Source organism: Cryptosporidium bovis (genome assembly GCF_009768925.1).
Source record: "Cryptosporidium bovis isolate 45015 chromosome Unknown contig_20, whole genome shotgun sequence".
In the NCBI taxonomy this organism is placed as follows: domain Eukaryota; phylum Apicomplexa; class Conoidasida; order Eucoccidiorida; family Cryptosporidiidae; genus Cryptosporidium; species Cryptosporidium bovis.
In genome coordinates this window covers 171,763-197,822 of record NW_027125014.1, presented here as the reverse complement: position 1 = coordinate 197,822, position 26,060 = coordinate 171,763, and the positions used below count along the sequence as shown (strand labels likewise).

Here is a 26,060-nt window from a genome sequence, read left to right as displayed (position 1 = left end):
TGTTAAAATAAATTAACAAATTATTTTCGCTCTTATACCTTTCGCATGTACTTTTATTTATTTTTGCGCTGCATAATACTATACCGGTATACACCAAAGCTGAAATGATGTGGGGTTACAGGCTTTTGCGGGTTTGGCGCGAGGCGGGTTGTGCATGCAATTATAGAAATAATGTATAAGAAAACAAAATTAATGCGTGGATAAAAGTAAGGGGGGAGGATGGGACAAAATTTGACTAAATCGGGAGTGGTAATATGGGGTTCTACGGAACACGGGCAGGTCGGTAAAAAGGGAGAGGAGGTTCTATCTGGACCACAAATAGTAGAAGGTCTAAGACAATTTAATAGAATATGTTGGATAAGTTGTGGATGTGATTACTCAGCGGCTGTAACTGATAAAGGTGAACTAGTTTTATGGGGTATCGGTGATAGCGGCAGACTGGGATTATGCGATGAAGAAGATTCGCCAATACCAAGAATAGTTCCGGGTATAAAAAATGTTTTATATGTTTCATGTTCGGACAAGCATACAGCGGCAGTTACGGATCAAGGTGAGTTATATACATGGGGATGTAATAAAAATGGAAAGTTAGGGCATGGTTTGATGGAACTAAGTACTTCAAATAATGTTTTATCAGAACCTATGAGGGTGAAGTCTCTGGTTAATGAGAAAGTTATACAAGTTTCGTGTGGATCTTATCATACAGGTTGCCTCACCTTGGAAAAAAAGGCATACACATGGGGACTTGGTTTACAAGGGAGACTTGGCCATGGTGACAATAGCGATGTATTTTCGCCAAAATTGATAGAAACGTTGGCCGGACTTCCAATAAAGGAAATATCATGTGGTGGACATCATACTGGGATATTGATGGATGATGGTAAAGTATATATGTTTGGTGGAGGTGCTTTTGGGAAATTGGGATTTGGATCAAAGGAGGATGTGTTGATTCCAAAGCCTTTAAGCAGTAATTCGTTTGGAAATCTGATTGTATCAAAGATATCCCTTGGATATCAACATACAGCCGTAATCACAAGGTGTGGAAAGGTATTTACATGGGGGCAAGGAGGCAGATTGGGACATGTTTACAATGCTCCTGAACCAGACTTTTTGATTCCAAAAAAACTGAGCTCTTTAGGGGAAGTATTAATAGTTGATATTTCTTGTGGTTGTTCTCACACTGTTGCATTGTCTGATGTGGGAGACGTTTATGCTTGGGGTTTGACTAAAAATTTGGGTCACGGAGATCCAGAATCTCACCCAAATAAACCGACTAAGCATCCTATTCTCCAAAATAAAAATATTGTCCAGATAGGGTGCAGTAAATCTCATTCTATTGCTCTTTCCGACGTAGATAAGTTAGCGAGCAAAATTTCAGAAAAGAGCAGATTGTCTTCAAATCCATCTACTCTCGAAGACAAAAATGCTGAATTGGAAGAGCTCATCACAAGAAAAATACTATATGAATTGCGAGACAAAGTGTCTTATACTGACGACAAAGCTAAAATCGACTTTCTTCTTTCTGAACTTAAAAGGAATGAAGAACAGAATACCTTGTTAGTTAATCTTCTAGATATTTCTATCAGAAAACTCGAACTTTCAAGGAAGGAAAATGAGGAATTAAAACGGAGAATTGCTTATTTAGAGAATAATAAACTTGAAACACAATGTGACAAATAAACAAATACACATAATCGATTCATCTTGTAAACGTACAAGTATATCATAATAGTTTTATAACAATTAATATTGTTTTAATTAACCAAATAATTTTTACCTCAATATCTACATATTGCCTCCGATTATGTCAAGAGGTCTGAAATCACCTTTTTTCATTATACGTTGAATAGATTTCCATTCCCTATTTAATAACTTTTCACAGCTTTTTTTCTGTTTTTTGTTGTTTTTTTCATGGTCTTTCTTTTTATCTTCCATTTTATCTCTATATCTTTCTTTCTCAATCTCTCTCTTGATTTCTTCATCCTCGTCTTGATGCGTTTCTAGGTAGCAAACACCATCCACTTCTAAGTAGCATTCTGAGTAGGGCTGATGAGATGAGGATGGCTCAAATCCAACATTACTTTTTTCACTTCTACTGGTTTTAGTATTGTCCGTACCTGGATAGTTGCCTGATCTAGTTCTTGAAAATAGAGAATAGTCAATTTTGTTCTTTTCAAGACCTTTTCTCCCCAGACCACCTTTTTTCTTACCAAATTTTGATAGATATTCTGCTGTAGAAATATGATTCTTGTTGCTTAATATGTGACTATCACGCTCATCTGTCACATTAACGGTACTGCCATCCTGATCAGATTTATATTCGTTCACAACTCCATCATCGTTAATTACATCTTGTTTCTCAAAACCATATATTTCATCTATAAAGGTGTCTAAATCAGGAGTTATTGACCTTTCAAAAGATCTGTTCCTCCTGTTCTTAGAGCTGCTTTTGCTCGAGATCTCAATATCTGAAAATATGTCCTCTTCTGAACTATTTTCTAAATCATCTAATTGCGACTCTTTAATATTAAGCTTTTTGTCCTTAAACTCATTTCCAAAATAAGTGGTCTCTCCTTTGCCGTACTCTTTACTAGCAGTAACTTCCTGAAGAATTAATAATGTTTCGACTTCCACCTTCGGATAGTCATTTTTAACTTTACAACCCATAGATTTTTCATTTCTTGTAACGCCTAGATCATCAAGGCAGTCCTTTTCATCATAGTGGTTACATTTATCACCCATATACACGGCAGAGGCAACTGTAACAGGAATATACCCACTATTCCCAGTATTTTCGTATCTATAAACGACAGAGGAATGTTGATTCTGATCGCTCATACAAATCTTTGCATTCTGATTCTCATCACACCGTCTTTTTTCATACTCTAAATAGTCCAACAGTCTTCTAAACTTACTTGATTCCATATTTCATTACCACCAATACAGTCCATATGCATTTAATATTGATTAATAGTAATAGTATAACCCATACCAAATCTACAAAACAATCAGTTGTTCTGAATTGAGTACTTATAATTCAGTTCCTGACAAGATATGGCTACGTACTTCTTTCTCATATTTCGAAATGCATCCGAAAGTCTAGAATTTTTAAATATTAAACAGTCTATCTTTTTTCTTTGTTTCGTAAACGGCGCATCCTCGTTTATATCATTTCTACAAAGGCTCGCATCATTTTGGGCGGGAACCTTTAATTTTATACCCTTTGAAAAAGAATTGTCATTTTTGCGATTACTAAAAGAAACATCGTTTGAAATTACAACAAAACAGTTATCTGTACCGGGAACTGCTTCGTTGCTGTCAACTTTATTTTTATTGGCAGTATTTGTGCAACTAATTGTTTTGTCACTGAAGCTACTGCGGCTGCTATAACAGCCTTCCTCGCTATTGCTATTCTCAGAATCACCAGTGGGGACTACCCTAACTATCCTATCTCTAACTTTAACAGAATGTACATCGTTTACAACGTCGCTACAACTACTGCCATTACTTATCTTAGTTTGGAGACATGATGCACTATCTAAATCATGTTCTCTATGAAAATCGGAGTTGCTATAAGAATTAATTTCGGAATTTTCAGTGGTTCCGAAACGAGTCATGCTACTCGACTCTTTTTCATGCTTGAAATAACGTGGACCAGAAACTAGAAGGGAGTTTGAGACAACGGCTCCTGATTTTTTTTGTCTGCAAAACAACTTGTCACTTACACCAAATTCAGTCAAGTTGTCTATATTGTAATCCAAAAATTTGTTTTTATGTACAAAATCACTTCTCTTGTATCTTTTCTCTTTCTCTTTTGTTTTTATTAATGTATCTAACTTCTCGGAGAATGCTATTCTTCTTAAAGTGCCAAAAACAAAAAACTCTAAAACACCTATTTTTGTCGATATTATAGGACCGGAATCGTCCTCTAAATAATGAAGCGAGTCGTAATGTACGTCTTGATAATAAAGTAATCTTATCGGTTTGTTACTAGCTTTACTTTTCCCATTCATTTTTTCAAATAATTCCTTGTCCTCTATTTGGGGCTTAAAATTAGGTAATACCTTGCAGAAAAGTTCATAACTTTCTGGACCATCACACTTCTCATTTAGTCCGCCATAAGCACAATCGAGGTGATAGATATATATTGGAATGTGATATAATTCGCTCATTGCCTGGATCTCAATATTATCACCCCAAACTCCAAGCTTTCTCTTCTCGCTAATGTAACTCTCTACATTCAGGTATTCAGAAACAAAGTTGGAGTAGGAATCTTTGTTTATCTCCACAAAATCCATGCAAAATGACCTAATTATTTCATGATATTCATCTGTTTCATACAGTTGGAAACTTATTGCTCTGAACAAACAATTACCATCATTCTTCATACTTTTAACAATAACCTTCGGGAGTGGTAGGTATTCCCTCTCCATAATGATCCCAGTTTATCGGTCACTCAAATATTCAGCTTATTTGTCACCAAATTTGTGTGGATAGGCATTAATTACCGTTCAAATCTAATTAGGAATTTTTAATGCAATTTTTACATCGGTGGTTCATTTTAGAGATATTGTGGGAAACCGCCACCATTGATTAGTCATATTCAAATAAAAGCCGCCTCCCGCCTTTGATTACCCACTTTTGAGAGCATTTTTGCATACATGAATATATGTTTATTTAGCATCTGGCAATATTTTCGCACCAGTGTACTGAAAATTTCAATACAATATATATTTTGTGTGCATATCCATTTTTTTAATTTATAAACAAGATATTGTTGTTAAGTATAGTTTTAAAATGTACACAATTTCTATTTTTACGGTGTTTTATTACATGCAACATTAAATAGTATTATTTGCGCGAGAGGGGTATACGAATAATAATGTGGGTGAATGAATTTATATAGCAACAAATATTTTCCATAAAACAACAAATGAGTACAAGTATTATATTCCGTCAAAATTCACATTACTAAGTAAATGGGGACTACAATATCCAACACTTGTATCACTATTTAATTTGTCAGTTTCCCATGTAAATTGTTTTTTGCCTTGTTACAATACCTCATCCCATATTTATGTGTTGAACCAAGCCATTGGGCATTACTAATATGTGATAAACACACTTTAGAAATCCATTTCTAATTAATGAACGTTTCCTACTCTTAATAATAAACCCTGGATGGGACGACCACATTCACACCTTGCGAGATTTCTCCACCATTTTGATAATGTTTCCCTCGTTACTTCCTATTTCATTTTTTGTATTTACCCAATCCTTTTGTTCTTAGTCCTGATCACATTATTCAATTTTCTTTTAACTACAAAAAGGAGAATCCCTTGGATAATGGTCGCCTGCGTTTTTAGTTTCAAACCTTTCTATTTCCTCTTCTCAATCTTCACTTTTGTTTCTTACACTCCTTTACGGGAATATTGGTGGCGCATGTTTAGATCAATCTTGAATAAAAAGAAAATTTGTTATGGCCACTTACCTCTAGGCAAGTTATTTAATTGTTCGCCACTTTGTTTAAAATACTTTTAGATCAGCTGCAATCTTGTTTGTTCTATCAAGTTTGTAAATATGTAACCTTTACCCCTTGCTTTCCATCCACTCTTGGTATTTTCTTTTTCATATCAACTTTTACTGATTCAACTGACACAGCTGCATTGACCACTTTAATGGGCCTTAAACACATCTTTTCTCTATAAAAGCAGACAGGTAGGATTTGTTTTATCGTTTAAAATTTGCAATAAAACTCAAATTTGTTTCTTCTATCGCTTCAAAGCACACAAAATTTGATTTGGTTCTCACTCCCACTATATGAAACCTCCATCTATCACTTCCTTCTAAAGTTGTTAAACATTTAAATAATGATACTGTTAACGGCTGCTGCCATTATCTATATATAAATTACTCACGGAATTTGGCATACGAGAAGATCATGACGGCAGGATATTCCCGCTCTAAATTGACAGATTTTGGACATTCATTTATAGATCGGCTTAGCCATTTAAGTGGCAGTTTTGTTAAACAATCTAAATAATTAGAAAATATCTGTGCAAATAAGGATGTTTTCACTGGAGATTTAAAATAATACGGTAACTAAATATATTATGCGTCAACTTTCTACACAAATAATGGATTTTTTCTATATTAATTAAAATGAGAAAGAGGTTTGTAAACGGCAGAAATAAACCTTGTTCACGCAAAACCCGCTACACTTGGATTTACCTTTTTTCTTCTGTTTTCGCGTGTTGATTTCAGAAGTCTAACAATGAATTTGCCAACTTTATTGAGATGTATTTCAGTATTATTTAGTATTACTTTTGCTTGAAAGTTTAATATTGACTTATTAGTGTAAAAGTATGACTTTTTTTAAAATCTTCCTCCTCCCTTTCTAACATGAACGTAATTTTATACTGAGTACTACAAGTTTAAGTGTCGAACCTTGTTATTTTTACAAATTTAGTCTTAAACGCCTTATCTTTTGTTCATTGACCTATAAATGAACACAAAGACGACCATAACCAATATTGTTACAAGAGCCAGCATTACCCAGTTGAATAAGGAGCCTTCTCTTTTACTGTAAATATTGTCAGTACTGACATCCCGGAATTGAGGAACCTCGGTAACTGGTCTGCTGTAGTAACGCCTTTGCCATTCGCCAACAGCGATTGTTTCTTTCATAGACCCATGGTGCTTACCCTTTTTCCTTAGTTGAACAATTTTTTTGTCAATCTTTTTTTGAGCTGCAGGAGATAAAAACACGTAATTTGTACCGGATACATCAGATCTTGGATACACAGTACCAGATAAATCGAATCTACTTTGCTTTGCATCATATTGAACTCTGGACAAACTATCAACACCACCACTATCACCAACTTCCGCACCCTCTTCTACTTTTATTTTTCCTTTCTTTATTGATCTTTCACTATTTTCATTTTCTGTCCCTTCACTTTTTACTACATTAATATCCTCACCTACGTCTTCATCCTCATCTTCTTTGTCTACTTGTGAATAATCGCTTTGGTAGTCTGTGGAAACAGAAGATGATACTCCATAAGAGGATTTACCACTTTTTTTACCTGTTTTATCATCAAATATTTCTGAAGATAAATTACCTGTGGAGCTGCTTAAACTAGCTTCAGGACTTGACATATAGCTGTCATACTCTGACTTTATTCTAAGTCCATTGTAGTTTTCTAATTTCGAAATTAACAATACTAAAATCACCAGACAAATACCTGATTTCATAATTTGTTCATTTGACGTTTTAACACGTATTTAACTGTTGGTCCAGTACTTTAAACAAATTTGTTACTTAATATACTCCTTAATTTGCATTATGGATAACTAAACTTGTATTTACTTGAGTATTGCTGATGGTTATATATCAAATATTTGCTTTAATTAATTATTATTTTTGTGTGTAACCCAGTAAGCACTCCGCTCACACCCTTTGAAGAAACGCCGATTTCACATTTTCAGTATTATTAAAGAAAAAAATCATCTGCTGTTTCTTATGGCACCACTCTACCACCTAGTTTGATCACGATACCCTTTATGACTCATTTTAATCAATTAATTGCTTTAATAATTGAGATTTATCTAAAAATTGTACCTGCCCTCCGATGCCCAAATAATTTAAATGAATTGATGCTGAGGATGATTTGCATCTATTATGTATGCATGCATGCAAGCAAATAATTATGCATGGCTGCGGATAATGCGATTTATGTTCCGCTCTTATTCTGGAGATTGGTTTTGTGCAATTCCAAAAATAGCACAACTTGGAAAAATTATACTCTTTAAACCTACATAGATTATAAATATACATATATCTTCACATATACTTTTTCATTAAAAAGTGAAAAAAGAAACTCAAGATAAATTGAAATATTAGATTTAGCAATAAAGCGAATCATTCTGATTAATTTATACCCTTGTAAATGCGTATTAATGCAACCAAGTTGGAGCCACTTAGTAGGTCGCGGTATGGGTCTTTGGGTTTGGCGGTACTCTTTTTAGTCGAATTTTACAAGGATAAGAGTAAACGGATAAGTAAAAAAATCCAAATTAAATTAATTAAACTTTAACAATTGAAAAGGCTAGACTTGTAACAAGTTTTTGCATCTATTGGAGTTAAGAGTAGGTTCGCTTCAGTAATGCGATATACAGGACTGTTTTTTAGTCTGGTGACGATCGCTGGTTTTCTTGAATTATTAGAAGCAGAACAAAATAATAATTATTTGGAAATATATTGCAATGCTACAGGAATATCTCAGAAAGAATTAGAGGATGAGGCAAATTCAGCGGGAGTGACCTCTAAACAGTTGTTGGAAATGATTAAAGCTGAAGGACCTCTATTTGAAATTGATGTAGATAGAAATATAACTACCGAAAGTGATAAAAATGTGAGTTCCACTTTCTCTCATTATGGAGATGAAGATGTCTTAGGGTTTATACTTTCAAGTAGTTTCAGCGATATAAATGAGTCAATGGTTCATAGAAATGTCTCTTCAGCAAATGAATCTGAAGCAAGAGCAGCAATTCTTTCCTTAAAAACGGAGGCTGGTTCTGAAACTAACAATATAGCCGTTAACAATATCAAAGTAAATGGAAATGAGAACGATCTTGGAAGATTTATCACTGTTCCTACACGAATTTCAATAGGTGAGGAGCCGAAAAATAATCAAGAAATTCACTTTTCCGAAAAAGTCGAAAGTCCAAGTAGAAATAGGAAAAAAAGGCAACTTAAAAAGTATATAGGAAAGGAAGAAGGTGAAATTAGCGATCAAATTAAAAGGCCTATTCTCGCTAGAGTTGTAAAAGGGAGAAACTATCATTTAGACGGGGAACATGGTAGAAGATACTTTATTATTGGAAGTAAAGGTGTAAAAGGGGAGTATAAAGTTGTTAGATATTTGCCAAGTAATAGACATAGTAGGGAACGAAAACCACGAAGAGTTAGAGTCGTGAGGAGAGTTATTCAACCTTTAATTGTAGCACAAACAGGTTCACCTGCCCCTTTACAACAAGGAAGTGGAATGTTCATTACTCCTCCTGTTCCATCAATTCCAAATACAATGTCTGTAAATGGTAATAACGTAGTGTTCCCACCAGGCCCTGCTCCTATGCAGAACCAAGGTCAGTATAATTTGCAGCAAAATGGCGATTTACACACAAGAATCAATGATGAACACGAATTTTCTGATAGGAGGGACAATGGACACACTAGGGGGAATAATTTACTTGGTCCAATGACAGTTGCTGTTATTGTCATTATTCTCTTGGTTATGTGTGTTATTGGAGGATTCTGCTTCTGTGGAACTAAACAATCTGGAAATAACCAAGGGTATATGCCGATTCCGCCACCACCGCCACCACCGCCACCACCTCACGGAAACTTATCTAAACATCCTCATCCAATAGTGCCGCATATTCAATATAAAGAACAACCTGGGGCTAAAGCTCCTTTAATTCCGCAACATCCAGCACCAACGAATCAAAGTAACCAAGTATTCGGTTATGCAATAATTCCGAGAATATAATAAATTCACCGAGAGGTCAACCAAACTAGAACAGCAAATCTCTGTATTATCAAGACCTCACTCCTTTGCCATTTTCTATCTGTTTTTTACCTTTTACCTTATTATTATATAATGGTATTTTAAGAAATCTTTAGGAATTATTTAGGTACATGTCAAATTAGAAAAAGATGTGTTGGAATGAATCCGAGTTCTTTTTCAACTATCTCGAATATTTACCGAGTTGAATAAAAGTTCACCTCGTATTTATTCGGTGAAGTTACCGGGAAAATTCTACCTAAAGCAATTGTGGCTGTTGACACGGGAGTATCAAGCTTACGCTATTTCACTCACAGGTGCAATATATGGTACATATTTTACCTGTAAATTCTAATATATGTATTTGTCACAACATTCAACATGTATAGCTCATATTAAAAGACGGAAGAGAAGAGTAAAACCACATGCACATGCAAAACACTGTGTTGCATATAATTGCACTCCGTGAATACTTGAGAATCTATGTGAACAACTGTAAAAGAAAGAAATTTAAACTCCTCTTCGAGACAATAAGAAACATAGAATTCAGCCAATTTATAGATCCGAAAACAATCAAATAAATTTGTATGCACATATTTTAAGTCAATTAGTTTATACTTTTTCTCTAATACTATATCTATTAGCTGTTATTGTAGGTTAGTCACAAATATTTTCTTTTTGTGGGGTGGATTCCACAACTAGCGGGAATCATACCCCACATGTTTTATTGTTAAAAAAAAGGTAATTTGCATGTAATAACAATTGAAAGGAGTAAATAAAAAGGAGATAGGAGGTGAACAACGAAAATATATCAAATACCACGTATATAAGTGAGGATTAAAGAGTGGCTGGGTCAATAAAGTAATGTTTATTTATATAATGAATTCATGAGTGACAAAATAAAGGGACTGGCTATTCCAAGCCACTTAAGGCTAGATACACTTTCTTTGAGTTGTATTTCAACGGGTTTGACACCAAAGAATGAGGCTAAGAGTACAAGTCTGAATAGAGGGGCTTTGAGTACAAGATCATTCGGAGGCAAATATCTTGATTTCGATGGAAAAGTTCCCCTTCAGCTCCCTAGTAGTAGGTCTTTAAGGACCTCTCAACGAGTAAATAGGAGTTCAATTCAATTAAACAGAGCCGGTTCAATCGAAGCGAAAAAATCCGAATCTGGTGACGAGTTTGTAAAGAAACAAGTACAGGAAACCTCTTACAAGAGTAAAATTTGCCGTGGAAATGTGACTACTCCAAAAGGATTTGAATTTGCGACAAATGAAAGGGCGGAACAACGACTTAGACATCAGAGATCATCATCCTCTGGGGCGTATTTGTATGGTTGTGGCATTCATAACAGTAATGTCTTAAATATCCGAGATTTGAGTTTGAATATGCATCAAATTAGTTGTGGAAAATCAACCAACCCTCCAATTTCAGCTAGATCTTGTTCTTCGATAGGAGCAAACTCTAGAATGAGCAACAGATCAAGGATGACTACGATTCCAAGACCGTTTCACTTTGAAACTGATTTGAGAGCCTCGAATAAATCTAAAATACTTTCAGAGAGACTTGGCTCTCTTAAAGAAAGGTTTAACGAAGAGGTATTGAATAAAAATAGAGAGTATAACGAAGACAAAAGACTTAGGAATATCATAGAGTCAATCAGGGATAACGGCATTGGAGGTATCTGTGCTAATGCTGATGTTTCTTCGTATACAGGAAATCGTAATGACACACTTGAAGCGAAATCAGGTGTTGTTAATAACAATAACGAGCAAACTGGTGCAGGTTTTGGTTTGACTTCACTTGGAAAGAATGAAAGTCGCTTTAGAGTAAGAAATTTAAGTAGAAGCACAACAATTCCCAAATCACCAAAATTTGCAACCCAGATGCGCTTGGAAAATAAAAGGGCACAACTGAGAGGTCTGTTGGATTCCTTAATATCAGGTGATAATTCAAAAGAGGCAAGAGAGGATTTTTCCGAACCAGAGAGGAGAGAGGGAATTAGTGAAATTAGTGATGATCGTGTGTCAAATAGTAATGTAATTAATATAAATAAAAGAGATTTATCAAATTCTTCAAATACTAATGTATTGTATGAGCATAACTCTATTGCGCAAGTGACAAGTCTAGTTAGTGATAATGAAAAAAAAGATTCTTATATATCCAGATCAGTAATTAACAATGATAGTAAAGATATTCAGGGTAATAATCTCCAAAAACTTCCAAAGTTGCGTGGATTCCTGTCAATGAATAGTTTTTCACACTTGGGAAGGCAGTCTGTCAATAACAATACTTTAGATAGCAATACAACTAAACTAAAGACAAGTGAATTAGGAGAGAAGGGAATAGAGGAATCAACAAAAGGCACAAGATTAATGGGTGAAAACGACAATAATAATTCTTTACCGAGATGTCATGCCAGGATAATTAATTCAATTAGAAGAATAAATGCATTAGAGACTAGCATTCCTAATAATTGGAAGTTTCAGGCAACAATTGCCAGAAAACAACTCCAACAACTTATTGGAAACGAGGATACCGAATTCATTTCATTAAATATTGATGATAATAGTGTCAAAGAAAGAGAAGGGATTCCAAATGAGCAGGACATTATTTTAAATGACAAATTCTCCGAAGAAGATTTAAAGACTCCTCTTCCAAGAACCTTTAGATAAATTAAAACAACTTACTCTAATTCTAATATTAATTCTAGTCATATTTAATATTAGTACACCACTTGTAGACATCGAAATAACATCAACAATAGTGATTATTGTGTTTTTTAGTGATTTAGAACAACGTATAATTTTGTATGTTTATTCAATTTTGGTGTTTACAATAAGATACACATAAATTAAACATAAAATTGGACTGTGTTTCATTGTTACGATTTATACTTGTTGGTTTTTAAAATGGAGGGTTGGAAACCACATTACATACATTTACTTGGTATTCCAATGGAATTGAGATTTATTTTAATATTTATCCGGGGGTAATTATCTTTTACATTTGTTTAGTTGTCACTTTTTTTTAATGAGATTTGTTCTTGATTTATAAACAGAAGTTATAAGTTTAAAATATATATAGATAGGGTACAGATAAAATAAAAAGTGTGTAAAACACCATCAAAACAATAGCAAAGTGTTTTTGTCCTAGTATTATACTGTGAATTACAAATGATGTATTTAAGACTACATACAATTAAATAACTATTACACAGTTCTTTTAATTTAAACAACCAACCCAAATCCTACATTATCTTGTAATAGGAGTAGTATATACTTTCAATTGTTTTTATTAGATACAAAATCTTTTCTTCTTTTAATGGTCCAATATGTACTTTTAAACTTAAGCACTTTTTCCATTCCTGAGGTAAGCGACGTTCTTTTACAAAATCTACACATTGAAAGAAGAGGTTGTAAAAGATGATTATTATCACTAAAGTTTTCGTACCAATAAGGAGATTTTTTAGCGATGGACTCGATGTCTAGAAATCTGTAATATTCGTTAATTGGGATGATGTAGAATCCATTAAGATCATCTACAGAGTACCACTCTACGTTATTTATTAAAGTAATAAACAATGCTGGGTTAACCATAACTTCGTCTATACTAACGTTATCGCCACCATTACTTTTAATTTCTGGAATATAATTAATAATTCTTGAATCTAAAGGCTGTAGAATACAAAAAGCGGATGAACCGTTTTTATCTAAGTGATTTAATGAGAGAGGAATGGGCAAAAACAACGTTCCATGAAGAACTGATCTCACATCTCTTCTATTTAAAAATTCTTTGCTCCACCAGCCACCCTCCCAATCAACACATATTTTTTCAATTCTTAAAATAACTAAATGTCCAAATAATAGTATTAAGCAAAATTTATGATTTTGTTCATAATAAGGAACCTGGACAAGTGCAATTATATCTTTCTCAATAATTAAGTCCAAATCTACACAAGGGTAAACACATAGTGGTGTTTTTGTGGAAAGTTTAGCAGGTATCTTGTATATCTCATCATTTATTGGTTTGAATAATTTGCTTACTATCTCACTTTCATTAAAGTTATTCATTGATATTTGCTGTAAATACGTATCTAGTATATCATGACCTCTTTTAAGTTCATATAAATATACCAACCATGTGCCACATGTTATTCTAGCTGCTAGATTTGACACTATAATACAGTCACTTGGAGGAAGTCTCCATTCTGAGTTATGATTTCCAAGTAAAGATGTTATATCATTTTTTTTATCAAGTTCAGGTTCTCCGATACCCTTAACTTCATCTAGGTTAGCACTACTACCACTAACCTTTTCTCTACTATGATTTGAAAATATATGTTTAAATAACTTATTTCCTATCTCAAAGTCATCAGAATTGCTTAATTTAAGAACTTCAAGCTGTCTAAGTAGGGAAGCAGAGGGATCGTCTAAAGTCAATATTTCATCCCATATTCCACCGTTACTAAATATAACCTGTGAAGTGGTTTTTAAATCTTTGGGCTGAATGTTTTTGTTTATCACAGAAACGCTACAAGTTAGCGAATTTCGATTCCAAATAGACGTAAAGAATGAAACCAAAGCCATAAATGTAGTGCCTTTTTCGTTAAAATCCACATCATCTTTTTGAATTAAAGAAGAGCGACCATTGCAACTTCCACTATTTGCATTAAACTGAGATGTAATATTGTTTTTATTGCTATCGCCACCTATGGAGAATATTGAAAATTCTAACATATTACTAACATCAGAAGACGATTCATTTGTCTCTTTCATTTCGTCTTTGGTTATCTCTCTTCCTACTTTATCTACAGTTTCTGTATGTTCTTCATTGTCCACATTGTTATTAATAATATTACTTTTAATTCCTTTCTCAATATTAGCACCACTGTTATGACCGTTGGAGCATTCACAGTTCGACTCCTCAGACAAAGCACTTGGTGAAGAATTACTGGGCGGAAAATTAATTGGAGATCCCATTTCGGTACTTTGAAAGCTTGAATAACAGTTTGAAGATTTAATTTGCAAACTGGATAAAACCTGTTTTGCAGGCATAAATACATTCTCAAGATATTCTTTTTGAGACTTATATGGTTTGTTTATTCCTATTGAACAGTGAACAATTGCGAGAAATAACCATGCTATGCAAGGAAGTCCTCCATCCTTCGCCACAGGGAGTCTTCTTATGTGCAACCAATATTTAATTAATCTTAACACGGATTGGAGTTCCGGGTGAGAAAATAATACACATTGAAACAATATTGAATGCATTAATGAGGTATACATATTTATCGATATATCACATTCTGTTTTGAATTTTGCTTGTTTGCTTCTCATCATCATTACAGGCACTTTGGCCGTTGTTATTACGTTAACTTCCATATCACAAAGTAGACTTTCAATGCAACATTCAACTGACGATGAGCTCAAATTTATTTTCGAGTAGTAATTACCGTTGTTATTTGAATTTCTTGCATTCTTGCAGTTAATACACTCTTCTCTATGTTTCCATCTTATACTCTTAAATTTATTCGCCATTTTCATTAATGCTATTCTAGATTCAAACGACGTAAAAACCACTAAATCTATATCACTTGTTTCTGAATCTATGTCCGCTGCAGCAGAACCAGTTAAAAATAACTTTGCTGAATCACCAAAAGTCTCATTCACCAGCAATTCTACACACTGTAGCAATATTAATTTTTCTTTCTTCTTTTTTTGGCCAGGAACTATCTTATCTAATAATGCATTTAATGTTTTATCTATTATCTCAAACACTCTCCTTGGATTGCTTTTCATATATGATGACACATCAGAATTAACTCCCACATTCTTATAGTTGTTTATACTGGTGTTAGACTCTTCATAGCTCCTCGTGAATTCTACGGACGAATTTGAACAAGACTTTCCAGATACATAATATTCGGACTTTGTTTTCCTATATATTACGGAAGAGTTACAATTGCTTTTTCCATAAAACTTCGACTCTATTGTTTGCCTCAAGCCACTACTGCGACTGCTTGTTACTTTATCCTCCACAATTTTTGAATTATTTGCATACACAATATTCCCGTTTAGGGATTCTTTTGCGTTTTTCTTTTCTAAACATAAATGTGGGTGAAGTAAACCTGAAGGTTTTTTCATTCTCTCCTCTTCTCGAACTTTTTTCATATTTTGTACCTATGCAACCCGATCTTATTTTCTCACTTTCTAAATTTGTTCTTTTCTCCTCTATATACTAGTACACCTAAAAGGCATATCTGAGGTTTTACTTTTATATATTTATTCTGCGCTAATTAAATACCATTACCTGGCGTGTCCTCTTTTAAGCGAGCATGTATTTACACCCGAGCATACATACATTTACCTACACTAATATTTTTAATGTTTCTTTATATTGAAACACCAATGACCAATAGTAATAAGGGTAATATATATAATAATGTTGCATATATTATCACTTTTGCTGTTAATTATATTAATTAGACCAATTATCCTACTAATTTAATTTTTTTAAATAATTTATCTATTATTGTTACTAATTTTTTTGTATTGCAAATTTATATAAAAAATCGCATTTAATTTTCATTTATAAACCTTTGGCGCATGCATTGACACATTTTTACAAATTTAATGTAAAGCCAAATAAACGATTAGAAATCTTAATAATCTATGCAATTTATTTTAATGTTGAATTTGAGTATTTGTTTGTTATATAATATAACTTACTCAAATCAGTTCTATGATTCTATGCTTGAAATTTACTGGATGTGGGATGTGTTTTGTTAAATAGCCATTAAAATACAATGCAATCTTTTAGTATATCTTTCCCCACATGCTTTGCATGTAACTTTCTTTTGTTTTAACCACTGTTTCCACTAAAATTTCAAGGAACTAGAAAATGTCTTGTAAATCGAAATATTATCCACTTAGCAATAATTTATAATGTATATACTGTTACCTTTATAGAGAATTATTTTAGTTTATCCCAGTATTGTGATGATTCAGAGTTAGTTAGTCTGTGCAAATCTAAAAGTGAAAAAATGAGCCAAGCACTTGATAGATTTGTTATTTCATTAAATTTTTCATGAAGATTTATTATTTATCGTTAATTTATAAATGTTTAATCCAGGCAGGAACCGCCTCTAGTAAATTAGGGGGAGTGCGAAGCTGGTAGCCTGGTTTTGAGATAAAGAACATTTATAGGCAATTTATAAATACATATATACAAGTAAATTAACTGAATATTAGCTGTTGTATTTCATATTATATACAACTAAATCTTTGACTGAAAATGATGACGAGAATTTCGAATGTACTGTTGGTGTTGTTTTGTATAACAAAAACATTTACAATATGCTCAAGATTAGAGTGGACAGGGGATGAATTCGAGGTTAAGCCTTTAAAGGACATCAGTCAGGTGGCATTCAGGGATAGAAGTTTGAATTGTGAATCTTGCCAGTTAATAGTATTTGCAGTTAAAGAGTACATAAATAAGGAATTAGAAGTATACAAAAATTCCTCTCCTCCAAAGGGATTTACTGATATTACATTGAGCAACTTTCTAGAAAGTCATGTAGCATGCTCAAATCACGTCTGGCAACCACTTGCAGACAATTCTTTGTCATTCACTATTGAAAATTTTGTAAGTTCATGTAGAGAAAATTTGAGTAATTGGGAATCAAGTTTAGAATCATATATTAATGGTAAAATGAATTTACAAGACGGGGTTAGACATGTTTGTTTTGAAGGTGGTTACTGCAGTAAGGATGAAATTTGGAGCGAGAATGAATATCCAAACAACAGAGAACCAAAAGCGGAGCTTTTGAGAAAAAGATCGCAGGAATTCCTGGATAAAAATAAAAATGTTGATGGAGTAACAGTAACAAGTTCTGGACTGCAGTACAAAATAACCAAGAAGGGTGATGGGAAAACAAATCCCTCAGTTGATGACAAAGTTGAGGTGCAATATAGAGGAAAAACACTGGATGGTGTTGAATTTGATTCGTCATTTAACAGAGGTGATGAACCGACAAAAATGACTGTTTCTCAACTTATTCCTGCTTGGGTTGAGGCCCTTTCTCTTATGAATGAAGGGGACGAAATTATACTTTTCGTTCCTCCGGAACTTGCATATGGCGAAAGAGGTGCTGGCGATTCAATTGGCCCCAACGAAGTTATTATTTTCAAGTTAAGACTTGTAAAAATTGTCAGCAGTGAACAAAAGACAGAGTTGAGTTCTGAACAAGAGGCAACAAAACAAGGGCAATCTGATGAATTGTAAACTTTAGCAGTTAATTAATTTACTAACCACTGCCTATTTCTCTCTTTTATGTTCTACTACATTTATTTTGTATTTAAAAAATAAACGAATATTTCTTCCGAGTTATCACACATCTCAAACAGGAAAACATGCACTTGTACTTAGGCGGTTACATGTATCGTTTTTATGTCCGCACCATTTTCATTTAAATTACTTTTACAATTATGTTACCACCGCAGTCTTTATCATTTTAAAACACTCAATTCGTTGCCTTGTACACTAATTCTTCAACATAGGGAACCAAACCACAATTAACATTTCCCGTTTTGTTTGTTATATGCTTTTACTAAATCGCTTATCTAGAAACAAACTTCCCGCCTCCTTTTTTTGGTCATGCCCGAACATAAATACAATGTTGTAGACATAGGCGTGTCAATATTATATAGTAAAAAAAGCACTAAACAAGGAATATTAAAGCTAACAGCAGTAAATACCGGATAATATTTTCAAGAAAAAGCGGAATAGAGAAGGGTGAGAATGGAGAGGATAAAAAAAACTATGTAAAATAGAGAAAAACTATGATTTGATTAATTTATCATAGGAAAAAAATGTTTTACAGGTCACACATCTGCATAATTGATTAGGTTAGTCTCTGAAGTATGTTAAGATTTTTTTCCCCTGCAAAAATCCATGTTATGTACTGAGATCTTTGTTATATTAGTTTTTCGTGTGTTTGGAATAGAATACCGTACAGATTTTCAGCTTGTCAACTAACCGAGGTGAAATTGACAAAGAAATGCGTATTTTGTGCTGATTTCCGGATATCAATGGTTATGATATTAAACAAATCCTTTTTTCATATGTATTTATGATATAGAAATGAAAGTGGAAAGTATGGATAACGCCATAAAAAAAAAAGTAATTAGTGTTTGTTCGTCCAATTCTTTTATTTTTGTGTACAACTAACATAAAAAAAGCGTATATATGGCATTAAAATATAAGTAGTTGGAGGGGGGTCTGATACTTATTGGGCGGATGCAGAGATGCAATAATATAAGATCTGTTACTTGAAGGAGAGCTGGAAGCAGGGTCTGGAAGAAATTTCTGGGAGAGAATTTATTGGAGGAGGGTTACAGGAGTCAAATATGGGGCTTATATACATTTTTACGTCTAAACAGAGTTGGTATTCGAGCTATAATAAAATACCAGCTTTCAGTATACCCGCTTCAGAAAAGCATAACAAATATGGATAAATGCATTTTGTCTAGTATTCATGTCTACTCTGGACATATTAAACTCCAGAATTTACGTATATTGCTCCAATACCCTTGCATATACAAATACGCCAGGTAAATACGATGTATGTGAATATAAATAGAGATCTGGAGGCCAAAAATAGAATAGTTGAGGCAGTTCCAGTACGTAAATATAATTATTTACTAATACAGTTTAATTCTGGAATAGTTTATTTAACAAAGTCCACCAGTATTTCTCCAAGAATTGGTTTGAATAATTACATATGCATTTATCATTATACTGGAGTCTGCTTTGTTTTAATTTAGTTAGTTACGACGGTGAATGACTGGAATACTAATTATCAGGTGAATAAACTACTTATTAGGTAAATAACAGGTACCGATTAATTATTTAAATTACATTTATAGTCTCAATAAATATACAATTAATGTATTACTTTTGACACAAAAGGGACAGTACATAAAAACAATAATCAACTTTACGCAAACAATTAAAGCCTCTGGAGAAGAGAGAGAGAAAGGAAGAGATCCGATTCATTATGTCGTGTTGTGGGGGTAACTAATAAATATAAAGTACACAAAATTAAAGTCATATGAGCCTCACTTGAATTGTAATAATATTTATATTTGTGTGTAATGAGAAAGTTACTATAGATAAATGTAATAATATTTCAGGGTAAACGAAAAATTTGTTCATTACATTTTTTTCTATATATTTATTATAACAGCCAAATAAAATCACGGGACGATAATAGAATAATCATTTAATTTCAGTGTTATAAATTGTCTCATTATTAAGAGATAAATAACAGCTCTGAATTAAATGTGAATCTATCATATTATAGGTTGTAAAAAGCAGTCAAGCGACAAATTAATTAAGGCTTTGATTTTTATTTGTTACAACTAATACCAAATGATTGGAAATATTGCGGACTTTGATAGAAAAGAGTCCTATGTATTTTGGGAAGAAGATGGACAAAATAAGGTGCCAACAACACCGTCTACATTGTCTCCATCATCGCTGCATGGTGTTGGATCTCCATTATTGAGTGAAAATAAAATTGGTGGATCTAATTCTCAGTATTGTAAAACTCTTGGAGTAAGGGACATAAAAAGAAGCGAAAATGACATTTTATCGGATGATATTGGTTGTTTGTCAGAAAACAGCATTGGAATTTTAGGATGGTCTAGAAATCTTATTCAGGATGCTGCTCAGCAGGAGTCTGGAGAATCGGAATTTTTCGTTTATCCATATCATACGAATAACGCTGAGGACATGTTCAGAGAAGAGGAAAAACTGGACACGAACGTGTTAATTATGAGTGATATATCACCAAACAGAAAAATAGATGAAACAGACACTGAATTGAATTCAATAACAGAATCACGAGGAAGATGCAATTTGGGAAATAGTGGCCACACTCACAATACTCACTGTAATAATGGAATTATTATGACTACCAATACGGGCGAAAATGTAACCAATACACATCTTCATGTCCATCACAATAACAGCAGCAATAACATAAGCAACAGTGGAAATGGTGGAACTAATAGTGGAAGTGACCACCAACATCATCATCATAATGGTAGTAATATAGATAACGATACCTTAAGTATGCTATATTCTAGAATTCCTGGATACAATATTAATAGTAGTGAAAATAGCCAGCAGCACACTGGCGGATATACTAATATAAACTCTAATGCTAATATAAGTGATAATGCTAACATAAATGGTTCTAATTATAATATGGTAAATTCAATCTTCAAGGAGATATGCTCTGAAGAAAATTCACAAAATAACCATAAAGACCTGTCTAGATACATGGATGACGATTACTTGGAGACATTAAAAACAAATTTAATACTGGAATTTACAAAAAGTCGTACATGTTACCTAAAACTAGTTCCGAGTGTTATAGAGGTGTTTAGGATAGTCAGGGATATTCCAAGTAGGTGTCCGGTTCCAATCGTCCAAACCATAGATGATCTCGGAAAGGAGGAAAACATTGAAAAATTTGAAAACTACTTTAATAACTGTATTACAAAGCAGAATTGTGGTTTTTTGGCATTTTGCACAGAAAAAAGGGCATTAAAAAGTGGTGGTGGAGGTAAATATTACTTTTTTGACAGAAAACTTCAGTTAAATGGTTGCCATAAAGTTGACGTGTTGAATCATCATAGACAGAAGAATATACTAGGACCGGTTTTCATGAAGGTTTTGTTATTTATGTTTGTAGTAGACCCACCTTACCATTTGGACCCGAGAGCGAGAAGCAGTAATCCACAAAGATTAATGGATTTTTATTACCAATTAAAGTCCATGAATAAGCTTGGATCCATTAAAAGGCTTCTTAAGGTTTGGTGTATGGAAATGTGTCCCGAAGTGTATTTGGATGCAGGGTACCCATTAGGAAGTTTACTTTGGGTTTCAACTTTAGATATAGAGAGTCACATCAAAAAGTGGAAATACAGGGGCAAAAAGTCCAATGAGCAAAATAATAACATAAATCCTTTGGTAAACATAAACGGTAGATTAGATAGCAATGGAATGGTTAATGATTGCAGAGACGAGATTTTGGAGAAAAAGCTAGTATTGAATACTGACGGTCCAGCTTCGAATGTTAATTTAGTCATTAGAGATAAAAATAACAATTTTAGTCAGAATAAAAACGATGTATCTATTTCAAGATCAGATAGTGATCAAATTAAGAATAATGAGAACAAGAAAGACGAAATTTTGCCATTAAATGAACCATTAAGTACTATTAATTCTACTGTTCAAAACAGTACTGGAATTGACGTTTCGTTACAATTGTCCCAAAACCAAGGTTTGAAAAAAGACATTGCACTTGGAAGCAAAAATAACTCTATTTGCCAGTTTAGTGAGGATATTATCAACAATTTGGGTCAGGAAACTCTTTTAGGAAGTAATGGGAAGAGTACGGATGATTGTAAAAAGACAAATTCATCATTTGGAAATAATTTGTTTGTGCAGAAAAAGACAAGAGGAAGAGGAAGACCACCAAGAATAAAGCAAAAAGAGGGAGAAATTACTATTAATAATTTAGAATATGATTACTTGAGAAGGGGGGAAACAGCAATGGACAATATGTGTTTTGGAAACAGTGCTTTGGAGGTTTCACAAAAAATTAATTCAGATAAAAAATTAGAGAATAACGATCTCAGCAGAGAATCTATCATAGAGTTGGAGTTAGAATTCGAGCAGTATTCGGATTTTGAGTACTCCTCTTCAAGATTTATCTGGGACTCAATCAAATCTCTACCAATTGAAGCATTAAACAAACTGTATATAAGTTGGTTGGATGGAAATATCCCAGGAGTAACACGACTATTTGTTAATTCATCTCCAGCTTTGCATAGCTATTTAAGCATGGAAAACAGTTATGAAAAAAAGTTTGCATCTTATGAAAGTGGTTTATATGCAATGGAGGGGGATATAAAGGAACGCCAGGTTGACTGTTCAATTCCAACTCAAAAAAGGAGGAGAGAAGATCAAACGAGTGAAAATGGCAAAGCACAACAAAAAATACAACCAAGACAAGTGCAAACTGAAATTGGGAATTTATCTGCAACGAGAAGAGCTATTTTATATTACAAAGCACTGTATTTAGTTATTCAAAAACATTTGTTAATTCACTCTAGTGAGTTTGAGGCATTATTAAGAGCTTTACAGAAAAACAAATTAAAGGATGAAAATGGAACTATATATTCTTCAGAAATAGAAAAAATGAGATATATTCCTGAAGCAACTCTGTTACAAACAAAAAATATTAATCATATAAGTTCGCCAATACAATATTTAAATGACAAGGCATCGTCTTGCTACAACATAAAGTCCAAATTTAAAAATCCTATAATGCTCCGTAATTCAAATATAATTGTTGACAGAGATATTAGAGTAGAAAAGGAAACTCATGGTGATAAGACACTGGAGTTGGACAAAGGTATGATTCTGGAAAACGAAATTCTTGTTGGAAAATGTGAGAGAGATACAGCTACAAATAAGGAAAACCTTGGATTGGAAATTGGTGAATCAGAAAGTTATAGTAATAAAAAAGGAAAACAAATAAGAACACCGAACCGAAATGAAATTTTAACTTATAGAAGTAGCAATCAATTGTCCATTGAAGGTTTACAGGAAAGTGAACAGAACGAATTTGAGGATGAGACAAGAGAGGGGGACATGCAAGAAGTGTCAAGCATATTTTCAATTATCTCGTCCTCTCAGTACCAAAATTATGTCGGACTCTCTGACATATCAAATTCTATAACAGGACAACTTTTATGCGACCAAAACGAGTTATCTAAACACTACAGTGGTGGTAGTATTAACGAACCTATTGACTTTTTCTTTGCAATTACTTAACTAATGATGATCCATTATTATTTTATAGAAACAGCTATGAGTTTTACGATTTCTAGCACCAACAACTATCATGATTATTATACCTTTTGATTTATTTTTTATATCAAATAGTCTTTTCGTTTTAATTATTTTTGTAAATTTTAGTTTCAACCTCTTATAGCAATTTTTACAATATTGTTTGTATCTTTTTCCGCATTAAAACATAGAATTTACTCTTTCAACACAACTAAAAAATGAAATTATTCTGGTTAACGGTTGCAGTGGTGCATTTGACTTGGATGCGAGCACCTACATACGTGTATCATGCATGCACTTTAGTGTACTGTGTGGGTAAATAAGAATAAAAATAACTATTACGTGTATAAATTTTCAAAGAGCGTGTGGGTTTAAAATTTATTTATTAACTTTCTCTGACTGGATTTGTATAGTAATTTATGTAAATTGATATGTGGTGTGGGGTTTGTGTGTCACTGGGTGACGAAATAAAGATTGAGAGTCATTTTGTGTTTTTAGATATAAAAGATAGTAAAATCAATTAAGTGCTTTGCGGTTAAAATAGAATAGAAGCAATTATTGCAAGAATAAGTAATGTTGATGGACGATGAGTGCGGATACAGTAGAGAATATATCAAATACCGTAAACTAGAATATGAATATAATATAGATAGCAAGGGATCTTCTGAAAACATCGGAATTGATAATAATGTTGAAAACAGTGGTGAAATAAATAATAGCATTTATTTGGGTGACGATAAAGAGAACATTAGTTGTAATATATTGCTGGAAAAACAAAAGAATACAAAATACGTGGCAATCAATAATGATGAGATGAACTATATCAGAAACAATTATTGCGGTAATTCATTATTTAAGGAAGGTGATATTAATAAATTGGAAATCAAGGAAATGAATCCCTACTATATATTACAAGTTGAAAAAATAAGCTCACCTCAGATAGAGAATGCAACATTAAGTGATAATGGTCACATTAGCGATGATAAAGAACAGAGTTATCACGGAATTTGTATAACTAGAAATTCAGACGGTGACGTTGAAATTATCAATGACTCAAGTGTGATTGGTAAATTAAAATGCAAAGGGTCATTAAATGATGTGATAGCCACACATGATGTCAGTAGCAAAAATAGTTGTGATAGTTTGGCCTCAGAAACAGTAACACCTTCATCGGGGGTTTTTGGTTTTGAATATCAGCACGATTGCGATATTAATGTTGATAACAGAAGTGAAACTAACAGTGGAAGTAATAATGAAATTAATAACGACATTTGCATTAATTTAATAAATGATAATGAATATGAAGGTTCATACAATCAAAATGTAGATTATGATAACAATGATAATCGTAATATTATTGATTTAATAAAGGAAAACAACAGCGAAAAAAATATGATAGATAGTGTTTTTGAGACAAGAATAAGAACAGCTCCGTATTATCATACACAAATGAGATCATCTGGTCTGGATAAGTTTACGGTTGTTGATGTAAATGGGAAAAGAAGTATATCGCAGGAAGTTGAAACTCAGGCACAACTAATGCCTTCAATTCCAGGAATTTATTTTGATAAAAAACAAATAGGTTATAGAGTAAGATATCATAATTCATATATAGGATGGGTAGCACTAAGCAGATATTCGTCTATTAAGGATGCATACGAATATGCGAAAAAATTGTGGTTAGATGCGAGAAATAGGAGCAAAGAGGGAAACTATGTAGATGAGGATGATAATATAATAATAGAAAGGGAAAGGAGAAGTGGATCAATGTTGAATAGTGGAAAAAGGAACAGAATAACATCACTTTGCAAAGACAAGCCTTTAAGACAAGATGTGAATGTAAATCAACAAGATAATTTATACACAAGTGAAAATGAAATATACAAAAGAATAAACGACATGAACACTGTTGAAGAGTTTACTGGAAGTCATAATTTACAATTGAAATTGTTAAAGGAGGAATCAGACGACATTGTTGGAACAAACAATGAAATGTGTTTCTTCCAATGTAGTTCCACAGGGGAAATGCTGAACGATATAATGAATCCACAAAAAATAAGGCAAATACAAAATGATACTCCTTCAAACAGCTGCTTTGAGTTGAAGTTATTTAGGAAAGAAAATGGTCATATTAATAATAAAAGGAAAAACAACAGATATAGTGCTCTTGAGACTATGAAAAAATTGTACATGGCTACATATGACTATATGGAAAAATGGCCATCTAAGGATGGTAACTATACAATATATTGGTCAGATACATCAAACCTGAGTCTCTTTTTATATGGTGAAAACTGTGAGTTCACACAAAAAAAACAAAAATCAGTGACTAGAAGAAACAGAATTAGCAATATTGTTGGTTGCAATAATGGTTCAGGAAATGGAAGAATAAATAATTATATATGTAAGAGAAAATCGGGACTTAGACAACAGGGAAATAGCCATATAATTGAAACGGGGATTGGAGGAAGATTAAGAACAGAAGGAATAGGAATTGAGAGGATATTGGGGGAAGAGATGCGGGATATAGGACAAATCAACAATGAAGATGAAAGAGGA

General features: G+C 33.1%; 10 protein-coding genes across 10 annotated transcripts; 6 read left to right on the top strand and 4 right to left on the bottom strand.

The window, feature by feature from the left end:
- Window positions 1-219: 219 nt before the first annotated feature.
- Window positions 220-1,680, top strand: FG379_001223 (uvb-resistance uvr8; the record flags this gene model as incomplete). Its single annotated transcript, XM_067326826.1, has 1 exon — window positions 220-1,680. The coding sequence occupies one exon, from the start codon at window positions 220-222 to the stop codon at window positions 1,678-1,680; it is 1,461 nt and encodes a 486-aa protein (XP_067184475.1).
- A 105-nt stretch (window positions 1,681-1,785) lies between these two features.
- On the bottom strand, window positions 1,786-2,925 carry FG379_001222 (uncharacterized protein; the record flags this gene model as incomplete). Its single annotated transcript, XM_067326825.1, has 1 exon — window positions 1,786-2,925. One exon carries the CDS (start codon window positions 2,923-2,925, stop codon window positions 1,786-1,788), a length of 1,140 nt encoding a protein of 379 aa, XP_067184474.1.
- An 83-nt stretch (window positions 2,926-3,008) lies between these two features.
- On the bottom strand, window positions 3,009-4,433 carry FG379_001221 (cysteine protease; the record flags this gene model as incomplete). Its single annotated transcript, XM_067326824.1, has 1 exon — window positions 3,009-4,433. One exon carries the CDS (start codon window positions 4,431-4,433, stop codon window positions 3,009-3,011), a length of 1,425 nt encoding a protein of 474 aa, XP_067184473.1.
- A 2,047-nt stretch (window positions 4,434-6,480) lies between these two features.
- Window positions 6,481-7,257, bottom strand: FG379_001220 (uncharacterized protein; the record flags this gene model as incomplete). Its single annotated transcript, XM_067326823.1, has 1 exon — window positions 6,481-7,257. One exon carries the CDS (start codon window positions 7,255-7,257, stop codon window positions 6,481-6,483), a length of 777 nt encoding a protein of 258 aa, XP_067184472.1.
- Window positions 7,258-8,168: 911 nt separating this feature from the next.
- On the top strand, window positions 8,169-9,554 carry FG379_001219 (uncharacterized protein; the record flags this gene model as incomplete). Its single annotated transcript, XM_067326822.1, has 1 exon — window positions 8,169-9,554. One exon carries the CDS (start codon window positions 8,169-8,171, stop codon window positions 9,552-9,554), a length of 1,386 nt encoding a protein of 461 aa, XP_067184471.1.
- A 902-nt stretch (window positions 9,555-10,456) lies between these two features.
- FG379_001218 (uncharacterized protein) lies at window positions 10,457-12,247 on the top strand (the record flags this gene model as incomplete). Its single annotated transcript, XM_067326821.1, has 1 exon — window positions 10,457-12,247. One exon carries the CDS (start codon window positions 10,457-10,459, stop codon window positions 12,245-12,247), a length of 1,791 nt encoding a protein of 596 aa, XP_067184470.1.
- A 609-nt stretch (window positions 12,248-12,856) lies between these two features.
- On the bottom strand, window positions 12,857-15,718 carry FG379_001216 (uncharacterized protein; the record flags this gene model as incomplete). Its single annotated transcript, XM_067326819.1, has 1 exon — window positions 12,857-15,718. The coding sequence occupies one exon, from the start codon at window positions 15,716-15,718 to the stop codon at window positions 12,857-12,859; it is 2,862 nt and encodes a 953-aa protein (XP_067184468.1).
- A 1,153-nt stretch (window positions 15,719-16,871) lies between these two features.
- FG379_001215 (macrophage infectivity potentiator) lies at window positions 16,872-17,858 on the top strand (the record flags this gene model as incomplete). The annotated part of the gene is made up of 1 exon (XM_067326818.1): window positions 16,872-17,858. One exon carries the CDS (start codon window positions 16,872-16,874, stop codon window positions 17,856-17,858), a length of 987 nt encoding a protein of 328 aa, XP_067184467.1.
- Window positions 17,859-20,006: 2,148 nt separating this feature from the next.
- Window positions 20,007-23,486, top strand: FG379_001214 (uncharacterized protein; the record flags this gene model as incomplete). The annotated part of the gene is made up of 1 exon (XM_067326817.1): window positions 20,007-23,486. One exon carries the CDS (start codon window positions 20,007-20,009, stop codon window positions 23,484-23,486), a length of 3,480 nt encoding a protein of 1,159 aa, XP_067184466.1.
- Window positions 23,487-24,080: 594 nt separating this feature from the next.
- FG379_001213 (uncharacterized protein) lies at window positions 24,081-25,942 on the top strand (the record flags this gene model as incomplete). The annotated part of the gene is made up of 2 exons (XM_067326816.1): window positions 24,081-25,905; window positions 25,935-25,942. The coding sequence occupies 2 exons, from the start codon at window positions 24,081-24,083 to the stop codon at window positions 25,940-25,942; spliced, it is 1,833 nt and encodes a 610-aa protein (XP_067184465.1).
- Between the last annotated feature and the right edge of the window lie 118 nt (window positions 25,943-26,060).